General features: G+C 37.1%; 1 protein-coding gene across 1 annotated transcript in view; it reads right to left on the bottom strand.

The window, feature by feature from the left end:
* The window catches only part of adat1 (adenosine deaminase tRNA specific 1), a 30,225-nt gene that overhangs the window by 4,894 nt on the left and 344 nt on the right, over positions 1–24,987 (bottom strand). Inside the window, exons 2-9 of the mRNA XM_028809864.2 lie at positions 24,659–24,852; positions 21,988–22,056; positions 21,585–21,639; positions 18,045–18,175; positions 16,650–17,223; positions 16,118–16,263; positions 14,991–15,090; positions 11,046–11,132 (exon numbers count right to left, since the gene is read on the bottom strand). Of these exons, the coding sequence (XP_028665697.2) occupies positions 11,046–11,132; positions 14,991–15,090; positions 16,118–16,263; positions 16,650–17,223; positions 18,045–18,175; positions 21,585–21,639; positions 21,988–22,056; positions 24,659–24,809 (1,313 nt within the window). The 5' untranslated portion in view covers positions 24,810–24,852. The remainder of the gene's footprint in view (positions 1–11,045; positions 11,133–14,990; positions 15,091–16,117; positions 16,264–16,649; positions 17,224–18,044; positions 18,176–21,584; positions 21,640–21,987; positions 22,057–24,658; positions 24,853–24,987) is intronic.

The raw sequence follows: 24,987 nt of genomic DNA, 5'->3' as shown, positions 1-24,987 counted from the left end.
ATACACTCCGTGCAGACCTGCAGGAGCTGGAGGGGAAGGCGAGCGCGTCATTACAGACGCTGCATGCTGCGGTGGACGGGCGCATCACTGAATCCTTTGGCCGGAGTGGTACGGCGGAGACGGTGAGTAAAGCCGACTCCGTAAAGCATAAGGGAGATCCCACCGCAGGGGCCCATGACATTCGTGATCGGAACCATGCCGGTGGGTCTCCAACAGCGGACGTGGCAGTGTAGGCTGTTCGCGAGGCGAGGGGAGCAACAGCGAGAGGAAAGACAGGACAGGGGCTGACAAGTGCCCTGGGTCCTAGAGCCCGAAGCCCCAAGCCTGCGACAGTCTCCTGTCGGTCTTGGTGGACGCAGACGGGAATGGGTCTGTGCGTCTGTCATGTGCAGACTCAGACCGTCGGGGCGTCCAAGAGGGAAAGGAGGGATCGAGGGATGAATGCCGGTTCCTCCAACAGGAAGGGACGTGCAGCTGGGTGCGCACGTCCAGAGAAGGGTCACTCCCCAAAGCCAGTGGAAAAGAAAGAAATGCGGATGGTCCCATCAGTATCGTCATCCGGAGGGACACGCAACCCGCGGAGGGGGTTATGAACAGGCAAGTTCCGGGGTCCTCGTCAAAGGGGGGAGCGCTGCCAGTGTGCGGCACAGAGGGACGCCAGGGAAGGGTGTCCAGGCAGCGGCTCTGCCCCCTAGTTTCTGTGTGTTGCAGGACTGGGCCCGGGACGAGCAGTAGGACCTGCTTCATGGGAAGCCGACCCTCATCGGACGGACCGTTTGGCAGGACAACACTTCGCTGGCGATGGGGCAACCCCACAACCGGTGGAGGCTACGAAGGCGCGAGCGGAGCAAACACCTCGGAGAGGGTGCCGAAGAAGAGAGTTCCAGGGTGCCGGATTGGACCCTGGACAAAGAGTAGGACCCACTTCGGGGTTGAATCGTCCTCACGGATTGTGTCGCTCAGACAAACGGGTCTTCGCTGGCGATGGGGCACTGTGGCACCCGGCTGGGGTTCATGCCCGGCCGGGATGCCCAGGAGGAGGGCTTGTGCCTCCTCCAGAATACGAGGGGGCGCCCGCCCTGGTTGCTTTGGGGGCCATGGGTACAGAGCTTGGAAGCTCAACCGTGTAGGGGCCCCTGGTCACCCCGATGCCTTGGGAGCCCTGGACCTCAGCACTTCCGCCACACCCGGAAGTGCTGGGGGGAAGAGGATTGGGGACATCTGGAGGACTTCCGGATACACCGCCAGAGCTTCCACCAAACAGGGGTGTGGCTACAGAAGCTACTCAGGGTACACCTGGAGTCCATCCGGGGTGGATAAAAGGGGGCCGCCTCCCTCCAGTCATGGACAAGAGTCGGGAGGAAGTGAGATGATGTCGGGAGGAAAACAAGGAGGCGGCCTGAAGAAGGCATTGTTGTGTGGCCAGGACTTTGGGGTCTTTGGGGTATGTGAGCACTTGGACAGTGTACATATTGTGAATAAACGTGTGTTGGGTGACATGAGAGTGTCTGCCTGTCTGTGTCCGAGCCGGCTTCCACAACACTTATACAAGCAATTTTATTTATTTCCCTTTAATTTAAAAAATGTGATCATAGTATACAGCAAATGCAAACAACAGATTTTTATATTTCAAGTAGCATATTAGCTACTTGAATTAACAGCCAAACTTAAAGGAATAAGTTAGTAGTAGCTTGAAACAGGGATATCAGATTTAATTAAAATTAGGTGACAGACAGTGGCAGAAAATGGAAAACAATTCTCTTATTAATAATAAAATTTAAAAAAAAATCACACTTCATTAAATAATAAGAACAGTGACGCCAGTACAACTTATTTTCAGTTTTTTTCAGTCTGGTGAATAATGATTCACAGCTATAAAAGCATGTTGTTCTTTAATATCCCAAAGCACTAAAAAGTTCAAAATCAAGCTTATGCTCTAGCATAAGCAAAACACATTTTCCCACCTAAACACTCCTACAGTTCCCAAAGTACCATTTACTGCACTAAATAGCTCCCTTTATTAATTTAGGCACAATTTTGGAGGCTGGACAAACAGTTACACAGGAAAAAGCCTTCACTGTTAAACTCACATTGATTATATTCATGTTCTACAAGCTAATTTTATTTTATCCAAACAGAAAGAACAAGATTCGGAAAGTTCACTTAGGAAAACGTTTCTGTGTGATTATTGTTCTGTTTTGATATGCATTGCATATTATTGTGAAAATAATACTACTGAGACAAACAAAATGCTATACATTTGAAATTTAAATTAAATTATTGCTAGAAAGAAAAAGATAAAAATATGGATGCTACATAAAAAAACATACAGTAATAAATTAATCTGCAGTAAAATGACAACAAATATAAAGGAATTCTGGTGGATACTTCTTACCAGATACAAAAGGACTGGAATTACTCAAGTCACTACTAATGGTCACTTGATTAAATTGTCTTTCTCTGGATACAAATCCTGGGGCCAAAATTTACCCTGCACTTTAATTTCAAGGCCACATCTCACTAATCTTAAGAAAATTATCAAAACATAAACCAACTCTGTTACTGCTCGGCTCAAAACATTGGTACATTTGCTCATACAGTCCCAGCTTGACCATTGTAATTCTCTGTTTGCTAGTATGCAAATAAAGACCCTCTGATTGGAACAAACTGTTCAGAACAGGGCTGCATTTGTCCTTTTAGAACCACATACTTTTACTTATGTTTACCTGAATTTCTTACTTCAGTACTACAATAGCTATTTGTAAAAGAAAGTATCAATTTGAAGATTCTGATTTAAAAATATAGAAATGTTTAGGGCAGATTTCAAAATCCTCCTTTTATCATATAAAGCCTTAAATAACCAAGGTCCTGCTTTCCTATCTGAACTAATCACTACTTACAAACCAGAGTGGACATTAAGATGTCGAGAAGACAGTCTGCGAATGATTCCAAGGATTAATAAAACAACTGTGAGAGGTCGAGCTTTTAGTTACAGGGCTTTGAAGCTGTGGAATGGTCTCCCTGCTACTATAAGAGGTGCCCCTTCAGTCTCAGCTTTTAAATCCTGGCTGAAGACTCACTACTTCAGTTTAGCATGCTGTGAGTAGAGCTGCTGATCAATCGTGCATACTGCAACTCTCTTGTTAGTCATTAGTACTAAAACATAAGTTCTATGATATCTGTAATCTGTTACTAATACTTGCCTATTCTGTTTCTCTTCTCGGTATTCACATGTGGAACTTGGTGCCTATGGAAAAGTCATCACTGATAAAGAAGCACTGGAATCATCGGGTAGAACAGTCCTTTTATTAGATTGGCTGGTCCAGCACTGACTCAGCTGTGGAATGGCCAGTAGTGGGGAGACCGCTTGTTGGCCGAGGTCTTCAGGACTCTAACATATTTGTATCCTCATATGTGATAGTTTTGTATTAATGAGGGAGTATAATCTATTCTTACATTTTGCTTTTGTACTATTGTACTACTATGTTATATTCCTAAGAGGGCAATAATAAGTATGCCATCTAGCTCTGTGAAGAGGATTACTTGTGTTCTGTTTTGTGTATTGTATTGTATTTACCCCCATTTTTTGACACCTATTGGACGTCCAACCTACCTGGAAAGGGGTCTCTCAATCTCTCTCTAAATTGCCTTTCCTAAAATTTCTTCCATTTTTTTCCCCAACAACAGTATTGTTTTGGGAGTTTTTTCTTGTCTTCTTAGGGAGTCAAGGCTGGGGGACTGTCAAAAACACCAGGCTGCCCAATGCAGCACTCCTTGTGTGATATTGGGCTATACAAGAAACAAATTGTTGTTGTTCTTGTTGTAATGTTACAGACTTTTACCTACTGTACCTCCAAACATCTACTCTCTAAAAAGATACCAGTAGTTTCCCTCAAACCTATGTATGAAATGTACATACTAAGGGTGACCACACTTCCCATTTTTTTTGGCTCTCATCTGCAGGACAGGCTTCTAGAAACAAAAAGGACTTTGGCAGCAATGACTGTTTTAATAACTCATCTTTATCACCAGATTTTTTTCCTGTTTTGTACTCTTCTGTCAATCTGTATGATTGGTTTATAGGGTCATTGTAATCACATGTACAGAGTACAGTGGAACCTCGGTTCATGAACGTCTCGGTACACGTACAACTCGGTTTACGACCAAAACGTTTGCCAAACTTTTGCCCCGGTTCACGACCACACACTCGGTATACGAACAAGCCAGTTTCCCTTTCGGTTTGTGCGCGCCGATGATTTCCGCGCCTGTTGCATTGTTCTTGGTCAGACATGCATGCTTGCATGTGCGTGCGTGCTTTCGCTGTGAACTCTTTGTACTCTATTTCATTTCCCTTCCGGTTTGTGCTCGCCGATTACTGTATTTAAGCACGTGTTCAGCCTCTCCCTGTTCATTTTTCTCAGTCAGACGTGCGTGCTTTACCTGTGAACTCTTTGTGCTCTACAGTATTTTGTGTGCTTTTGCAGTTAACCATGGCTTCTAAGCAAGTGAAGAGTGGTGAGAAGAAAGTGTTGCAATGTTACTTTTCTCTTTTTTTCAAATGTTTATTTTTTTCCATGTGCTTAAAACTCATTTAAAAAGAGTGTTTACAGCGATCGGGTTGTAATGCTATTAGCGTGAACTCCTGCAATGTTACTGTCTTGGTTGGCTTTTAAATACAAGTTCGGATTTGTTCAAATGTTCCTTTTTTTTACCCTGTGCTTAAAACTCATTTAAAAAAAAAAGTGTTTATACAATGATCGGATTGTAAGGCTATAGCGCGAACTGCTGCAATGTTACAGAGAGAGAGGGGGAGGGGGCTCGCGTGCTGCTGAGAGAGAGAGAGAGAGAGGGGGGGGGGGGGCTCGCGTGCTGCTGAGAGAGAGAGAGCCTGCGCATGCAGCTGAGCAGGGAGCCTGGGTGTTTCTCAGTGTTATTCAATGTTTTTACATTAGTTTACTATTACACTGTGCATTCTATGGTGTAATTAACTATATTTGTGCTTAAAAATCTTTAAAAAAATATATTTACATACAGTTTGTACGGTCTGGAACGGATTAATTGTATTTACATACAAACCTATGGGGGAAATTGCTTCGGTTCACGACCAAATCGGTTTACGACCAGAGTTTTAGAACGAATTATGGTCGTGAACCGAGGTTCCACTGTATAATGAAATTTGTTTCTGTTGGTCTGCCACAGTCAAAATCATGTTCTTTTATTATATCATAAATGTTTTGTCCTTCTACTTGTCTAACACAAGGAAATAATACAGGACCTTCAGTTATTGTCTTCTGCCTAGCACTTGATTGGTCTTTCCTTTTACAAGTCATCATAAACTTGAAATAGAAGATTGGAAGACATAAACATTCAACTCCTGTATGCTTTTTTTCTTTATGTATACTACTAGTCTACTGCTAGTTTAAATGTATAGCTTATTAAACTGGTAGCACTGATATAAATGCTAACTAAATCTGAAGTGTCACAGGAATGTAAGATAAACAGGTGGCAAAGTGGAATGAATAAATTAAAATTGGTTTATGTTGAGCTAACAGTTATTGTGCCATTTCAGCCATAAAAGTAGTTGGCAAATATTAGTGGAGTAGTTGGTTACACAGCCACAGCCTGGCTCTTGTGAAACTCGATGCACCTGATACTTTACACAATGGTAATCCTTTGTTCAGTTTATGTCACGACTCATTATGCCAACAGATAACCTAGACAATGCACTGTATTTCTTCAGAATTTTTTTTTTATAGAACTACATAGGACACCTCTCCCCTGCCACAATCAGGATGTAAGAAAATAATCTAAATATTTAGATTGACCATACAAAGGCAAATAGAAGGCTCTGGATTGTATTTAACCTGCAGCACCAGTTTTTATCAATTCTGGTGCTTTTTACAAAGTCTGAGTCACAGAGTAATTTGTTTATCTCAAGAATTTTTTTACCTAATCTTTAATTATCTTCTTGTAACTGGAGTTGTCATATGTGCAAACACCACTTGCAAGGATTCTACTAATAAGAATAAACAAAGACCAAGTACCACAATAGCCTGCTTTCATTTCATCTTACAGCTATTACATTACAAAATAGAAACCCTGAGTTAATGTAAAGCTAATATAAGGATTATACCAACAGGCATACTGGAATTACCAAGAGTTAAAAGTATTAAAATGTGAATTACTGTAACAAGCAGTTTCACTTACTGTTTCACACCTGAATGAAAAAGAACATCACCTGCATGAGTCATAAACACAGGTTGTTTTGATAATACTCAAGATTAAAATATGTGCAAAACCAGGTCTAACTGTGAAACAGTAAGTGTTTTTATACATTGTTACTTAAACTGTTTTCTTTATTTACTTAAACTGTTTGCTTTATTTAAGACCTAAAATACATAAAGCATTATTCTTCAGTCACACTTTATTAATCATGAAGTTACATAAACTCACAAGACTACACAAGGTAGTTACATATACTTACAGGATGACAAAATACAGAGGCTGCAGTAGAATTAGGTATCATTTATATTTAGTTTTATTATTTTGGAGATGAATTAAATGCAATTAGGAAATTAATAAACCATTTTCAAAAAGAAATAAAAATATTATTTATGAACAAACAACAAAAAATATAGAGTAAAATAACAATATACTTTCCAGACCACTTAATGTATTCTGCTTTAAGAAATGTATCTTTTAACTTTTTTTTTTTTTAAATGTCAAAAGTCTCCAAAGTAGAACCAAATGAAACAAAATCTCAAAAAATCTTTCTTCTCAACATAAGTAATAGTACTACCAAAACAAGAACATCAAACAGAGCACACAGATTTCCTGTAAAATGTGTATTTAATAAAAAAATGTTTTTATCTTCAAAGCCTTTTCATTTCCACTGTCCTCTGGGTTTGCAAACTAGGATATAAAATAAGGCGGGCAAAGTCACGCAAAACGGAGAAAAGAATGAAGATGCATCACTGGTTTCATTAAAACTTAAAAACATCCTCAGTGGATTTCATAAGTAGCAAACCAAACAATTAAAATATTCAACTAAAAATACATTTTTGCTTGGAAAAAATTTCACTAACAAAGAAACACAACTTGTTCCAAAAATGCCCAATAACAGCATAGACAGGTCATTACAGTTCAAATTCATTTAAATTGCAAGCATATTCTTTCCAGTAATTGCTGCAACAAACAACATGTACTAGTGTGTCTTGATGAATGACCAATAACTAAATGGGCTTGCATTAAAACTAAAATATAAAATATATCAATATTTTTTATTTTGTTTTCAGCAATGGACACAATGTAACACGCTTCGATCAGTTATTTGATTCCAGTCTCATGCAGTGGTATGACAAATTTGCTTTTCTTTCAACAAATACTTATTTAAAAAGCATAATTTCCATTGATCAGCCCATTTAAGAACAATGTTTGCTCTCCCCCTGCTTTTCTTGACTTTTCTTTACACTGTCACAATGCAGTTTGTCTCTAGATTTCCATACAAAATTATTTCTGCAAGTGTTCTAAAAGGACAAATGGAAACAAAACTTTTGAAATGCTACTTCACAGGTGGGCATTACTATGTCAAAAAAAATATTTTCTTAATTTGCTTTTCCTAGTTAAGGTCATGAAGATCATTAGTCTGTCAAAAGCAGTGATTGGGCAATAGTCCATCACAGGGGTTCCCATATACCAGTGGTTCTCAAACTATGGGGCGGGCCCACCTAGGGGGGCACGAAGTAACAAAAAGGGGGGCCGCGAAGATGTGAAAAAAAGAAAACAAGAATCGAAAATATGAAAAATACATCTATTGAAACCAAAACAAATTAACTTAAACTACAGCACATTCTGATACTATAAAAATAGAGTTAGATAAATGTCGATAAAAGTTAAGTAGGTATAATAAAATATGCATCTATGATATATCATTAATTAAAAAAGAACAAATTGGTATTAGTGGGCTCCTTTCAAAAAAACGCCATATACATATCAACATGTATTCTGACTGTGGACAGAAACCTAATGTTTTCAAATTAAATTGTTTTTTTTAAGAAGTTGTGAAAGGCAGCTATAAAACATGAATTCTATATAGGAATTCTATAATAGTTTGTTAACCACATCTTTCTAAACTATACTGTGCACAATTTCAATTTAGTACCTAAAATATTTCACTTTTATTAGTGAAAGTACAAAGCTGAGTCAGTATTTCAACTCATCTTTCCAAATATTACACCTATTAATAAATATTAAAATCAAGTGACTTTCTACGTGGTAAATAACTTGTTTCCGACCACAGCAGCAAATAAGTTGGAGCTAATAAAATAATCTTTCAAAACCTACACCATACAAAACTTTATTGTATACTGTATCATTTTGACATATGTGAACTGTAGTTCCAAAATTCATGTTTTCTTAAAAAACAGTAATTGTTCTGAAGTATTAAACTAAATATGAAAAAAATTCTCTAACTGTCCTGTTTTACCAAGCTACAAAAGAGTCCACCTGTCCAGAAGAAGCTATAACCCAGTTTTATCTCTGAAAGCAATGAAAGCTAGATACTCTAACATTCCTTATTTAATATTCATCTATACCTGAGATTTCACTTGCCACCATCATCTGGTAACTGAATGTATTTTTATGAAGAATGTATTTTTTAATTTAATGATGTCAGTAACTGGGGGTCTACACCTTAAATACAAGGCTGACAAGAATGCAAGCTTTTGATTTCTCTTCTGACATTCAAATTACATGGCCAGCACATGCATAGTAATTTAAAGATTCTAGAATTAAAGGTTGCTTTTTAATCCTTAAATTGTCTAGTAAATTTTACTTGAAAATGAAAAACTTTGATTTTAACGATACCCATGATTAAAAGTATAATCCTGATAAAACAAGAAATAACTTGAATAATGATTTCTGTTATTTTAATTCAGAAAAGTTTAAATTTGTCTTTTTAGCATGAAGCCAAACTTTTTGACTTCTTTAGAGGTGATCTATCCATCCATCCATCCATTATCCAACCCGCTATATCCTAACTACATGGTCACGGGGGTCTGCTGGAGCCAATCCCAGCCAAAACGGGGCGCAAGGCAGGAAACAAACCCCAGGCAGGGCGCCAGCCCACCGCAGGGCACATACACACAAACCAAGCACACACTAGGGACAATTTAGAATCGCCAATCCACCTAACCTGTCTTTGGACTGTGGGAGGAAACCGGAGTACCCGGAGGAAACCCATGCAGACACAGGGAGAACATGCAAACTCCACACAGGGAGGACCTGGGAAGTGAACCCGGGTCTCCTAAGTGCGAGGCAGCAGTGCTACCCACTGCGCCACTGTGCTGCCCAGAGGTGATCTAAATTAAAATAATTATTTGCTATACTCCTCCATGTTTATAAGTGATGATAGATCCGGAAATAACTTTCTAAACCTTCTTATTCCAATTCATGATCAGAAGAGGTTACAGTTTACCCTGGAAATATCAGATACAAGGCAGAAATCTTTCAGCAGGACAACGACCCTAAGCACACAGCCAAGATATCAAAAGAGTGGCTTCAGGACAACTCTGTGAATGTCCCTGAGTGGCCCAGCCAGAGCCCAGACTTGAATCCGATTGAACATCTCTGGAGAGATCTTAAAATGGCTGTGCACCGATGCTTCCCATCCAACCTGATGGAGCTTGAGAGGTGCTGCAAAGAGGAATGGGCGAAACTGGCCAAGGATAGGTGTGCCAAGCTTGTGGCATCATATTCAAAAAGACTTGATGCTGTAATTGCTGCCAAAGGTGCATCGACAAAGTATTGAGCAAAGGCTGTGAATACTTATGTACATGTGATTTCTCAGTTTTTTTTTTTTATTTTTAATAAATTTGCAAAAACCTCAAGTAAACTTTTTTCACGTTGTCATTATGGGGTGTTGTGTGTAGAATTCTGAGGAAAAAAATGAATTTAATCCATTTTGGAATAAGGCTGAAACATAACAAAATGTGGAAAAAGTGATGCGCTGTGAATACTTTCTGGATGCACTGTACATAGTTTGTCTATACTGTATTCATGTTTTAAAATGGCTCCCTAGTGCACATTTTACACACACCCATAAAGATGCCATTACCTTTTATTGTTTTACTTTACAATGAAGAATTTTGTTTCCTTTTCTACAAAGTGTATTGCCACATAAGTTCTTTATATCAGTGCAGATTTTATTTCATTTTCCTGAACTTGCAGTCTGCTGCTGGTGAGTGGCATTAAATAACCTCATGGGGTCTACTGTTCTGGTGCTATTTTGTAATTTAACCTTGGCTTTGTAACGTCTATTTAAGTTTTAAACAAAAGAAATATCTTTTATGTTATGTTTTAGATCCTACCTTCCTGTGTGAGTATTATACCAAAGGAGATCTTGTATTCAAAACAAGAAAATCTTCACAACTTCATGAAATATATAATTAAAAAGAAATCTATTACATACTTTGCAGGCATAGTTTTTCTGCAATAGACCTAACTTAATTTATGAATATTGAAGATACATATTACTGCATTTTCTGAATTATACATCACCCTCTTGTGGTGAAATATATTATTTTATGTTTAACTCGCACTGCTTGCATATGAAAAGCTTGATATCCATCAAATAGTGGGGCACAGGAATGGGACATCACAGATGTAATCAATGACTGTATTTTAAGACTGATATGTTAAAATGCCAGGGAGAGGAGGTTATATTTAATATTTTGTTAAATAAAAACAAAAAGCAAATATGTATATGGGCAAAAGGATAAAAAAACAAAACCTGTACATTCAGAAAAACAAATCCATAAAACAGTCACAGCATATTTTGGTCACAATTTACAAAATGGAAAATACTCTATGTCTGAATAAATTAAATGGCCAATTAAGAAGCAGAATTGGTATCTGATTAGGAAATTTAGGTGAAAACTAACAACCACAAGGGTCCCAGAGGACTTAGTTTGGTTAAATCCTATATAGATGATCTAAATACCAGAATTTGTATTTTTATAGAAGTATACAGTATTAGTTACAAATACCTGAGAGAATCCGGGAGGAACTTAATAGGAACAGTTCTGAGAAGTTCTTTAAAGCAAACAAACAGTTCAGCTTTACATATCTTTGACCTACAGAAAAAAGAAGTATGTTTTCATTCTAATCTTTTACCACTATAGTGTTTACCATAGCTGTAAAAAAAATAAAGCCAAAAACACAGAGGTGATTAAGAAAGAAAGTAGCCATGAAATGACAATATAAATTGTACACTCAACAGTGCTGGCAAAAACTGTACACATAATTTTAATAAAAAGTACTATAAATATTTTTCTAATATGAAATTTCTTTTACATTGATTGTCCAACAGATATTTATGAATGCTTGCCTAATGAACTGCTTTTAAAAAAAGCTTTCAAGCATAACATGTCTTAAAGATTTACACAAATTAACTGAATAAATACAAAGACAGGAATAACTAGTAATGTAATTTATAAATTCATTGACAAATAGCTAATATCGAATGTTTCATAAAAATATGAACTATTTTTACAATTCTAAAATCTAAAATGCAAATTATAAAAGATATAATGTAAATTATAAAACAAATACTGTATACACTTTCACTGAATTTGTGCGACATATCACAACTGAAATAAAAACACTTCAAATATAAATACTGACTAACTATTGATTTCTGTTTTAAAGATCAACTGTTTTATATAATAACAACAGTAGTCAGTACAAGTACATTGCAAATTTCAATCAGGTTCCCCATTTTCTAAATCTACTTCCATAACAGGGTCTTAGGGAGCAGAAAGCCCTCTCATCAACATCAAGCACAAGACACAATCAAGCAGTGGTGTGTACCTCTCATGCTCACATACACTCATTTAAAATTACTAACTAATACATATTGTTGGGATAAGGGAGGAAACAGAAATACCTAGAGGAAACACAAAAGACATGCAGTTTTAGATGCATTCCCAGCCACGTCTGTGCAATGTCTTAAAACTGCACATGGTCACTTTGTCATTTCAAAACATCGACGACTTACAATACCATAGCGGGGTGGTGGGTCCTTCATGAAGAGATGCTTGTTGGTTATGAATAATGAGCTGCTTTACCATTACACCTTGGGAAGTTTCTATACAATATGGGCAGGGATAGTGTTTAAATCTGTTTAGATAACCCACAGTATGCACTGCCATTCCATCATGCAAATGAGGAGATTTAGGGGACCCCTTAAAAGGAACAAACCTGCCAAGTCAAAAAAGAATTCTAACTTGTACTGCAACAGTGAGCAATCAGTTTAAGGATAGTGAGCTACCATAAAGAGAGAGAAACCATGGGGCACTCGGCTCCTCCGAGCATCGCAGTACTACAAATATATAGTACCTGCCCTTTTCCCATTCAAACTTTGTGTGGGACTGTACATACAATTCAGAGCTGCCTGAATTTTCCAAGTTATGATGAAATGCTGACATTTCACCTTAATTAATTACTTAAAATAAGCATATAACCTGATCAGACCGAAATGCCATTTTTTTAGTGTAACTGCATTTGGAGAGAAGTAAAACATGTTTAATAAGTTTACTTTCATCTTTATTTACACAAAAAATGCCATTTATCTTTAATTGCTTTTTTTGGCAGACCTTGCATTTCTCCAAAAGAGTCTGACCAGAAACTCACATGAATACATTGAAGTGGGTAGGTGAAACGTCACAGCTCAGAGGTCCCAATAGTTTTGAGTGCATATGAATGCAACAGCATAGCAACCTCACACACCTCCTGCTGCTAATCTGAGTGCCTGACAACTTTCTTGTGAGGTGCAATATAAATTATATTATATATATATATATATATATATATACACACACATATACATATACACACACACACACACAGACACTTAGCTCGCCAACCCCCCGGCCTGCACTACACGCCAGCCGCTTCGCGTCTCTGGCGCTCGTGTATGTGGGTTTCACTTTCAACAAACAACAAATCTTTTAATTCTCGTGGATATGCCTCATCATTGGAAAGAAACACTACTTTTCCCAGATGGCAACACGAATTAGATGATCTACAAGTCTCCGACAAAGTTTAAATCCAAACAATATATTCAATCTCTTTTCCCTGTTCAGTTATTTCACCCAAGTAATAATTTCCGTTTGTTTGCGCTAATTTAATCTTTACTATCATTTTTTGAGACTTTCGAATTTTAGTACTTTCATTATCTCTAACCTGCTCTGCATGTGTATCTTACCAATGTTTTTGAACCTCTTTACAACATTCTGCTTTGTAATCTACTCTTTGTCTTTTATTTCCGGCCCCGGGCATGGTTAAATCTCTTGGCACAAAGTCTCGTCTCGCGGGACTTGAAAGTATCTCTCTGAAAAAGTCACATCTCGTCCCAGGCTAAAAAGTCTCATCCCAGGATTTTTCTTATATAATAGATCATATCTATCTATATATATATATATATATAAAAGCCAAATACCACTTACTCACTCATCACAAAATCTCCTGAACCATGAGGAATTGGGACTTGAAATTTGGAATGTAGGTTACCCTTGAACTGGTTTCAGTACTTTGTTTTGCTGGACACCGACAATGTCCATTAATTATTCTGAAAAAGTAACACAAGAGTCCCCTGAGGCTGTTCTAATTCTATATCAATGGCTTTAATATGTGAGAACACAATTAATAATCATCTAACCCTGACCAAATCAACATGTATCACGTATACAGTACATTGAATGTATACAGGGTCAATCTGTGTGCTCCCTGTAAATTAGTTAATTGATCTCTTAGGTTTGTGCAGGATAGAAGCACATTGTAGAAAATGGTCTTCTAGTATAGCAAGTCATCAATTGGAGGTAGCTGTCCAGGACATACAGTTTCAAAAGAAAGGATGTTTTTGTTGCTATATTATACAATAGCACAAAACAAAATTATACTTTAACAGTTTTTACTTTAATTATTCCAGGTACTGCTAAATTAAAGCAAGCCAAATTAGCATAATATCTATTCTGATCAATATTTACATAATAAATTAAATATTTATCACTTTTATCTATAAAGCATTAACATTTCGATTATGTAAGAATGTCACATTAGAAAAAGTTGGTGATCTGTATTTTTTCTGTACTGAATATAAAAATACATCCTGGAAAGTACTCAAAAATTACTGTAGTAGAATGTCTGATTATATGGAGTGATTCAAAGGGAATTTCTGAGACATGCTTTGAAATAAATGAAAACAAATATATAACAAAATAAATTTAAAAAAAGTTTCATGAAAAAAAGGCAGTGACTGTGGGAAAGATTCATCATGAAATGGTTATAAACTTAAAATCATTCTCATTATTATTTACATTTTGTAGTTTACACTTCCACATTTTTTTTTACAAAATGCAGATAGGAAGAATACAAATAGCTAAAACAAGAATGCATTACCTATAGTAACAGAATTGGAGTATCTGTAAAAAAAAAATGCAATAAAGAGAAGAGCAATGCTAAGGCATACAGCTCATCCAAGGTTTTTCACAGTGTATTTGTGTATCGTGCCGAATTTGCTTAGAACTCTGTTAATAAATTGTATGGGAAAAGGAAAAAACAAATTAGTCAGTGGAACTTTAAGTGTAAGTGTAAGGTAAATATCAACTTCAGAGAAAAAGGAACCATTAAAACACATTTTGTCTTCATTTATGTAGCACTGCAGTAGATGTTTTCCCTCAGGTGCTTAAAAAAAGAAACTCCAGAGCAAAAAATATTGATCCCAATTTACTTTTCTTATGCATAAACAGATTCTTAAGCGCAATCATGTATTCCCTCTATATTTTAACTAAAAAGCTAAAATCATAAGGCATGATTACAGACTTGAGAGTTTCAAATCAATTTTATATTCCAAGTGTAATTTTTCTAAAAATTGCATTCATTTTCAGGATGTGCTATGACACAATTTTTGAAACATTAATCAGTTTACTTACCTAGCCTGTGGGGTCCCCACTGCTTTCTTTGTTATTCCCAGTTTATAACCATTTGCTGTTACATCTAATTGTTGAGATGGAATGGCACACCAACTGATAGCTAAAAATGTAACAAAAAACTTAAATTAGATACATCACTTCTATGCCTCTCAACCTTGGTCCATTAAACATCTACTAGTTTATTCTTAATTACTCAATTTATTGGATTAAAAAAGGTGCAAATCATTAATCAATAAACCACAAAAACTGCAAAACACCACACTGTTTTTAAATAAAACTGTTGTTTTAATTATTCTGGATTAAATTGGAAAATACATTGTAAAAATGCATGTAAGCTACCATCTAAATCATACTTGTTTTCATATATCATTTTGATCAGCAACATAATTTGTAAGTACATTTTTTTTTCCTGAATTAAACAATACAGAACATCAGGTTTTTACAAATTAATATGAAGGTTCAGACTTTGAGGTACTGGGGAAGGAGACATTTTTAAGAAGCTTTAGAACAAATGCAAGAAAATGCTCAGATACTTCTGTTTTGTCACATTTGTAAGTTGGCAGGCCATAAGGACAGAAATGTACATTATCAAAGACCTGAAGATGAAATCTTTATCCTAAGACAAGCAGGGCTCAAAGCCAGAAATTGAATTATTGTGTAACAAAACCAAATTTTCAAACTAAAATCAAAGTCTTAGAGAACCTAAGAACCTAGAACAAAAGTTTGCAAAATGTTTCAAGAGTTATGCATAAACACGCAGGACTTGCTTAAGCAGCTGATCACGTCATTTTCAGGGGGGTGTCCTTAGCAACAGATCCCCATTGGTTGCACCCATTAAAAAAAAATTTTCAAAACAAAACATAAAAAAACTATAACAAAACAAACCTCTGGTTACAAAACCTCAGAAAAAGCTAACAGGACCCAATGAAAAATGTATTATTTTCAGAATTAATTAGAGAAAATAGGCTAATGTAACAGTTTATATCCAAGAAGTTCTTTTGCAAGTGCTCAATCATTCAATCCTGATAAATGTATTTTAAAACTGCATTCACTGATGATTTCATCCACAAAAACAATCTACCAGGTTTTTTTTTTTAAGAATAACAACTACAAATAAACTATTGTACCTGAACCACAGGGTGTGATTTTCCCCTTTGAGGAGTCCCAGTTCTTATGAACTAAATGCTGGCTATGCACAAATTCCAGGCATGACTGCTGCATCAATGTGTTGCCTACACTAAATCCTTGTGGTAAAGATCTAAGGCAAGAACATCTGAAATTTGGAATAACCAAACAAAGATAGTTATAAATATGATAATTCTAATAAGATAAATGAATTTATTGTGATACAATAACAAATATATATATAAAATGCTGAACTAATCTTTAAAACTTACATTTAACAATTATTAGATAGATAGATAGATAGATAGATAGATAGATAGATAGATAGATAGATAGATAGATAGATAGATAGATAGATAGATAGATAGATAGATAGATAGATAGATAGATAGATACTTTGGCTTTTAAACAATTTTTAGTCCATATAGAGAGGACATTCCTTGGTTCTGCCATTGTGAACAAACCTAAATAATTGCACCATAACAAGATAAATGCTCACAAAAAGGTACAGACAAATACTTATTACCTACATACCTGTCAATCAATGCTCTCTTCATGGCTTCATGACTATATGGGCAATGTCCTGTAATTACTGACGAATAATAGATTGGGTCCTGAAGAAAGTGCATAAGCAGTGCGCCTTGACAACCAAGAACATTCCAACGGGCCAGTTTATCACTGCAAGACATAGATAAAGTTTGATCTCCCCGTCCTGGCTTGACTCTCAACTGGCCCACACAATGAAATTTACACCCTGGCTCCTTTGCATCTTGTTGTCCCCCTGGAACACATTTTGCTCCAGTCCTGTGAATGTCCTGAGATGAGGGACTAATCTTAAAATTTTCCTCATTCGTGAAAAATGGGTCAGGACTTTGCACATTAGATGAATTTTCCTTTCCTTCTGCCTCAAAAGAGATTTTAGAGAGACAAGACACTGAATCACTTTTAATCTTTTTAGACAAAGAGCAAACTGCACTTTCATCCACTTTCCTTTTTGTAGCAGAATCTACAAATTCATGAACAGCTTTGGTTACATCCTCATTTGCTATGGTCAGATGACATGGCTGATCGTCCGAGTCAAGCATAGGGATTATAGAGGCATCTCCACCTAAATATAAGGCAGCCACAGACTTTTACACAGACCATATACTCAAAATAAACACAGAAAAAAAGCATCAGATTAAACAGCAAAAATGATTACAGAGCATGTACTGACAATACCTTAGTAATGAAACATTGTAAAAATGAACTTTACAAATATTGTCCTAGGATACCATAGTGTGTTCTGATTTTAAGGCAACCCTGCTCTATTCACAAAGTAATATGCTGAATTTTAAAAATGACTGCATTTAGAGACTTGTCTGGACACAGCTGTAGGTGACATCACTGTCTGTCTGATTTAAAACAGCTCACAGACACTTGGAAGATGAAAAATAGCCTTTTGTTCTATGCAGAATTTGAAGAAAGCAACTTTTTTGCTAAATGACAGAAGTCTTAACTACTAAACTGAATCATAAATAGTTTTTCTTTAATTAAAATTTGCTGAGACAATCAAAGTAGAAATCCCAAAAACACAGCTAATGTAATAATCTAAATTTTAATGTGAAAATCATGAATGGACATACTGTCATAACCATATCCCACCACCATTAACATCCTCAGTTGCAAAATGATAAATTCTAAAGAGGAAAAGTTGTACACTAATCTCAATAAAACTTTTATTGACTCATATTGAGAATTTTACAGAGACAGATGGTAGTCTATGATTACTGTATTTATGAATAGACTGTCCAAAATGCACTGTAAAAAGGTCACATTTAATTTAAAAAGTAGCATTTTTCCAACAGTACTGTACTTCTAAAACACATTGGTGCAAATGTATTTATATATTCAAATGTGAATACTCAAATGAATGAAACTAAACCTTACATGGTGTGTGACTTGTAAAGAACACAAAAGTAATTCCAGGCTTCAGCCTCCATTTTCCACTCTTTTCTCCTGGAAAAAATATACTGCGGTCATCTGTTGCAACTGCTAGCTTCAGCTGATGGTACAGGTACCTGCAGTTGAGAATTGAATATATTTTGGCAGTACAACTACAGCTACATCAGGCCATGTTTGAAAGGTTCAGAACAGTAAATGATGTTATTCTTTAACATATACTTTTTACAACTTAATTCACTCATGCTATTTATATTTAAAATAGACCCAATAACCAACTTCAGCATTAATTTACACATTATTCCTATTTTAGTCATTAGAGCGGGCGGCACAGTGGCACAGAGGGTAGCGTTGCTGCCTCGCAGTTGGGAGACCTGGGGACCTGGGTTCGCTTCCCGGGTCCTCCCTGTGTGGAGTTTGCATGTTCTCCTTGTGTCTGCGTGGGTTTCCTCCGGGTGCTCCAGTTTCCTCCCACAGTCCAAAGACATGCAGGTTAGGTAGATTGGCAATTCTAAATTGGCCCTAGTGTGTGCTTGGTGTGTTTATGTGTGTCCTGCGGTGGGCTGGCACCCTGCCCGGGATTGGTTCCTGCCTTGTGCCCTGTGTTGGCTGGGATTGGCTCCAGCAGAACCCCGTGACCCTGTGTTCGGATTCAGCGGGTTGGAAAATGGATGGATGGATAGTCATTAGAGCAGGGGTGTCAGACTTGGACAGTGGTGGGCCACGATGGCTACAGGCTTTCCTTCAAGCTGCTTTATTATTTAGTAACCAATTACTGCTGTTAATGGAAATTACTTCTTTTAATGTAGCTGTCTTGCTTGCAAAGATGCAAAACCCTTCTTTTTCCCTTTTTTTCATAACCAGCACCCAAATAATAAGATAATGTGAAGCAAGCCAACAGAAGATCCACTAACTCAGGAGTCTCAAACTCAGTTCCTGAAGGGCCACCACTTTCACTCCAACCAATTTCTTAATTAGCGGCCAATTCTTGGGTTAATTAAATGTGTTATTTAATTCCTATGCCTTTTTAATGCTCTCATTCTGCTACATCTGACTTTTCATTCTTTTTTTCTGACAACTCCATCAGAGTATTTTGTGTACCAGAGCAGATCACAATTTCTCAGACCTTCATTCACTTTTAGTTTTAAAATATTTTACTGAAACAGATGTTGTATTGCAAGCACAAAGATACAAGGTAGACCTGGATACCACTTGGCTCACTTTCAGTTTTATCATTGTTTTCTTGTAGGATTATCAAATAAAGAAACAAGCCAGTGTTATGAATCTGAGAAAGGAGTTCAATTAAAGTTAATGCAAAACAAGTCTGTTCTATTAGCAGCACTAATTAAGTAAATAGCTAGAAGGAAAAACTGCAGCCACTGCGGCGCTCCAGAATCGCAGTTTGATCACACTGTATTAAGAGTGTTCTCAGAAAGGTGTTGGAAAAGCAATACTGTTGATGTCATAGACAGGGTGGCAAAAAAAGATGAAAGTTTAAAAAATAAGACTAAATGTTTTAAACAATGTGGTCATTTTTATAACATCACAGAGTTCTATAACAATATTGAGGAAATGTATAAAGGCTCCAGAAATATTCGAACTACACTAGAAACCTACAAACATGATTGACTGGGAACAATGTATTTGAGGCGATATGAATAATCATGTTACGTTAATATATGCAACATGTAATGAATAAAAAACATACACTTAAAAATGTTGTTTTTCTCACATTTATATCACACAGAAGAAAAAGGATTAAAAAAAAGTTTTCATAACATGATACAGTGATCCCTCGCTATATCGCGCTTCGCCTTTCGCGGCTTCACTCTATCGCGGATTTTATATGTAAGCATATTTAAATATATATCGCGGATTTTTTGCTGGTTCGCGGATTTCTGAGGACAATGGGTCTTTTAATTTCTGGTACATGCTTCCTCAGTTGGTTTGCCCAGTTGATTTCATACAAGGGACGCTATTGGCAGATGGCTGAGAAGCTACCCAACTTACTTTTCTCTGTGTCTCTTGCGCTGACTTTCTCTGATCCTGACGTAGGGGGTGTGAGCAGGGGGGCTGTTCGCACACCTAGTTGATACAGACGCTCGTCTAAAAATGCTGAAAGATTATCTTCACGTTGCTACCTTCTGTGTGCAGCTGCTTAGTGAAGCAACATGCTGCACGGTGCTTCACATACTTAAAAGCTCAAAGGGCACGTATTGATTTTTCACTCTTTGTTTTTATCTGTCTCTCTCTCTCTCTCTCCCTGCTCCTGACGGAGGGGGTGTGAGCTGCCGCCTTCAACAGCTTTGTGCCGCGGTGCTTCGCATACTTAAGCCAAACAGCCCTATTGAATTGTTTGATTTGCTCTCTGGTTCTGACAGCCTGTGCTCCTGACACGCACTCCTTTGAAGAGGAAGATATGTTTGCATTCTTTTAATTGTGAGACAGAACTGTCATCTCTGTCTTGTCATGGAGCACAGTTTAAACTTTTGAAAAAGAGACAAATGTTTGTTTGCAGTGTTTGAATAACGTTCCTGTCTCTCTACAACCTCCTGTGTTTCTGCGCAAATCTGTGACCCAAGCATGACAATATAAAAATAACCATATAAACATATGGTTTCTACTTTGCGGATTTTCTTATTTCGCGGGTGGCTGTAGAACGCAACCCCCGCGATGGAGGAGGGATTACTGTATTCTTAATCCTGTTTATTTATTTATGGGCTGCGGTGTGCCTAAACCTATCCCAGCAGCATCAAACGCATGGGTGGAACCAAACCAGACAAAGTGCCAATCCAATGTAGAGCCATCTCACACACATACTCTCACATGCAACCTGGACCTTCCAAAAGGTAACACAACAATGCAAGTCCAGGGTAAAAAAAAATGGGAGACAGACAGCTGGAAATGCTGGGGGTTGAAGCCAGCCATTAATGACAACACGTCAAACCACAGAGGGCTGGACAAAGCTGTGGAGAGGCTACAGATGTCATTTACTATAACAAGGCACACACATTTTTGGAATGTGAAACCAGCACATAAGAGGGGGTAGAGTATGCAAACTCCAGAAAACATCTGTCCATGGGATGTGAAACCAGGACACTAGAACTGCCAGGTAGAAGGGCAAACCGTTCCACCACCATTTATAGGCTCATTTATTTCTTTCTGATATTTAAAAAGAAATGTCTCATGATTTTGAAGTTTTAGATAACATAATGTAATTCTATTAATTTACTGAACATTTCTAAAAACTCTTAAAGGATGTGCTAATGAGGAACACTGTACAAGGTACCTTTCCCAGAATGCATAAAAAAAAAAAATCAGGTACAAGACTACGTTTTGATTTACTTCTTTTCAGTCATGGTAACACATTGAGATGTCCTATACTGATAGGGTATTTTTAGATATAGCACTTATAAATTTAACTTATCAACCCAAAAGGATCCAAGCTATTACATTTTTGATATGCTCTGTATTCATAACATTGTTCTAATTGAACCTGATGGTATTTTGGCACTGATGTCTACATACCTGAGAAATCCACGTCTGGCAATTACCTCGGCATGGCTGTCATTAAGTACATCCCCTGTGTTAAAATAAAAACAACACCTCCATTGCCTTGAGGTTTACCTTTCTAGGGACATGTTGACTAAGCCAAATGTATATTTACAACATCCTAGATAGCTAAGGAAAGATGATACCACCTACACATAATATTCTTCACAATGGTATACCAGTTTGAATGACAAAATTTAGACTTAAATTTCTGTAGTAAAACAACCATTAACTGACTGTACTGTTAATAAAAATGGATTTACAATTTCACTTTCATTGATTTTATACAGCATATTCGGTTTAATAAACCAAATGTTAACTATACGAGACAGATGCTCCTAGTTAATGTGGTTACAATTAGTTTTTAAATCAAGCTTACCTTTCTGGCTCATTTTAAGTTGACCGATGCATTTTGTTCCAGTGCCTAAAGAAACAATTTCCTTTGACTCTACAGGATAAAAAAGGAAAAAAAAAACACTTCAAATAAAACACTACTTTTATTAAAACAGCAAATTAAGAACTTGGAACTTGCTAACTAAATTGAAACTCAAATTTTCAATTTAAATTTTTCAAATGGAAACTTAAATTTATATGATCCACCTGTCCCACAAGACTTGATGAGTTCTTTGTTACTGACATGCAAACCTTACATATTCCACGTTTTAGAATCATGGTTTTCTTGACGAAATGACAACTGCTGCTCTTTTCAAAAAAGGAACAGACTGTTTATATCAAGTCGAATAAGCCTATTCGGTAATGATTTATGGACATAGTTAAAGATGTGTGGACGCATATTGAAGCAACTGAGATGTGCTTTCTCAGATGTGGACAGCACGTATGACAAATGAAAAAGTGCTTGATAATACTGGATCTGCAAGAAACCTGGCAAAAGAAATCAAACAAAGGCAGCCTTAATTTTTTGAACACGTAATAATGCGAAAGAGCATGAAAACAAATTTGTTACTGAAAAAATATAGGGTACCACCACTTTTTTCACATGATATAGGACTGAGTTTGCTGAAGAAAATGTGGATGATGAATTTTAGACACTGCTGTGTCTAAGGTACAAAAATTTTGTAAAATTTCACTCATGTGTATGTCAACCTAAGGAACAACAGCCTATTAAGAACTTCATTGAAAATTTATACGGTGTCCTCCATAATGTTAGAACAAAGACACATTTTTCCTTGATTTACCCCTCTGCCCCATAGTTTAAAATCACAAATTAAGCAATTCAGAAGTTATTCAAGTGCACATTTCAGACTGTAATTTAAGGGTATTTACATACATTTTGGTCACACCATGTAGAAATGACATTTTTTTGTACACTGTCCCTTCATTTTAGAGCACCATAATGTTTGGGACACAGCAATGGCCGGTCTTATTAAAGCAGTTGTACTTAGGACTTTATTGCATATAACTGGCATCCAGTGAGTCCTTGAAGTGGGCAATTCATAGGCATCACCAAGTGCTGAGTATCTTCTCTGGTGATGCTCTGCCAAGCCTCTAATGCAGTCATCTTCAGTCCCTGCTTGTTCTGGAGGCTTCTCCCCTTAAGTTTACTCTTCAGCGTATGGTGGGCATGCTCAGATAGATTTAAATCGAATGACTGACTTAGCTATTCAAGAATTTTCCATTTTTTAGCTTTGAAAAACTACTGTGTTGCCTTAGCAGTATGTTTGGGAAAAGCGTCTTGCTGTAGGATGAAGCACCTCAGAATTCATTGCGCGACTGCTGTCAGCAGTTCCATCATCAATGAAGATAAGTGCGCCAGTACCTGTGGTAGCGATACATGCCCAAGCCGTAACACCCCCGTCACCATGTTTAACAGATGAGATAGTATTTTTTCAATCTTGGGCAGTTCCTTTTCACCGCCACACTTTGTTCTTGCCATCACTCTAATACAGGTTCATTTTTATCTGCAGGCTCTTTTAAGTACTTTTTCGCAAACTGTAATCTGACCATCCTGTTTATGTGGCAACTAGTGGTCTGAACCTTGCAGTGTGGCCTCTGCATTTCTGTTCATGAAGTCTTCTGCCAATAGTAGTCACTCCACAACTGCATCCTGAAAATAGTTTCTAATCTGTTGGACAGGCATTTGAGACTTTTTTGTTACCATAGTGAGGATTCTTCTGTCATCAGCAGTGGAGGTCTTCCTCGGCCTACCAGTCCCTTTGCAATTACTGAGCTCACCAGTGTGCTCTTTCTTCTTAATGATATTCCAGATAGTGGTTTTAGGTCATCCTACGGTTTTATTGATGTCTCTAATGGTTTCATTCTTGTTTTTCAGCCTCATAATACTGTAGCATCTTTGACTTTCATTGGTACAGATCCTGTCCTCATGTTGAGCAATGCCAACTACTGACTCCAAAGGGTAGAAGCAAGCCAAGGTATCCTACGGCTGCACTAATGAAGCAATGAAACACATCTGAGTAATCACAAGCACCTGTGACACCAATTGTCCCAAACATTATGCTGCCCTGAAATGGGGGATCAATTACAAAAACTGGTGTCATTTCTATATAGTGTGACTGAAATGTATGCAAATATGATTGAATTCAAGTCTGCAATATGTGCTTTAACTACAGCATGTCTGAATTGTTTGATTTGGAATTTTAAACTATTGAGCATTGAGTTAAATCAAGGAAATTTTTTGTCTTTGTCCCAAACATTATGGAGGGCACTGTACTGTATATTGCTAGGTCTAGGTTGTTGTAATTTATTAGCATTTTTCTTATATATATCTCAACCCAAGCTAAGTGTACCGCTAAACAGATCATACAAAAGTACCAGCACTTTAAATCCAATAGTGACGGAGTCAATACTGAAATAGTGATCTTATATTCAACCTTGAGAGGTAAATGATTAACCAAAATTAGTCAGGCTAAATGTTATTAACCGAGACTAATGGCTTTCACATTTCATTTGAAGGAAAACTGATGGACAGGCAAAATACACTATGACTTTGAGCAATGTGCTTTGCAGTCTCTCACTTTAAACACATAGCCCTAACGAAAAAGGGAACACTCGTGTATTTTGCATCCCTTTACCTTGACTAGAAGTGCCGTCTACACTGTCCTGAATCTTCACTACTGCAGCTAACAGAGTCCACTCCCTCCCAGCTTCAGGCATCCCTGTCTTGGGCAGTTTGCAGACGTAGTGTTCGTAGCACAAGCTAGCGATTTCATCAGCAGTCCACATAACACCCTGCTTGCGCCTTTTTGATTTAAAAGTAAAAATAACTCTATAAGAAAAGAAAAAAATCATGAGAGGTATAGAAATAAAAAAAAAAAATCACAATTTTATTTACATACGTCTCCCGGTATAATTATGTTCTGTGTATTCATAATTATCCTCATTGTTTAGCTCTTATTGTAAA

This window comes from Erpetoichthys calabaricus, chromosome 9 (genome assembly GCF_900747795.2).
Source record: "Erpetoichthys calabaricus chromosome 9, fErpCal1.3, whole genome shotgun sequence".
Taxonomy (NCBI): domain Eukaryota; kingdom Metazoa; phylum Chordata; class Cladistia; order Polypteriformes; family Polypteridae; genus Erpetoichthys; species Erpetoichthys calabaricus.
Note: the sequence above shows the minus strand (reverse complement) of the source record. Positions and strands in the feature narration are given on the sequence as shown.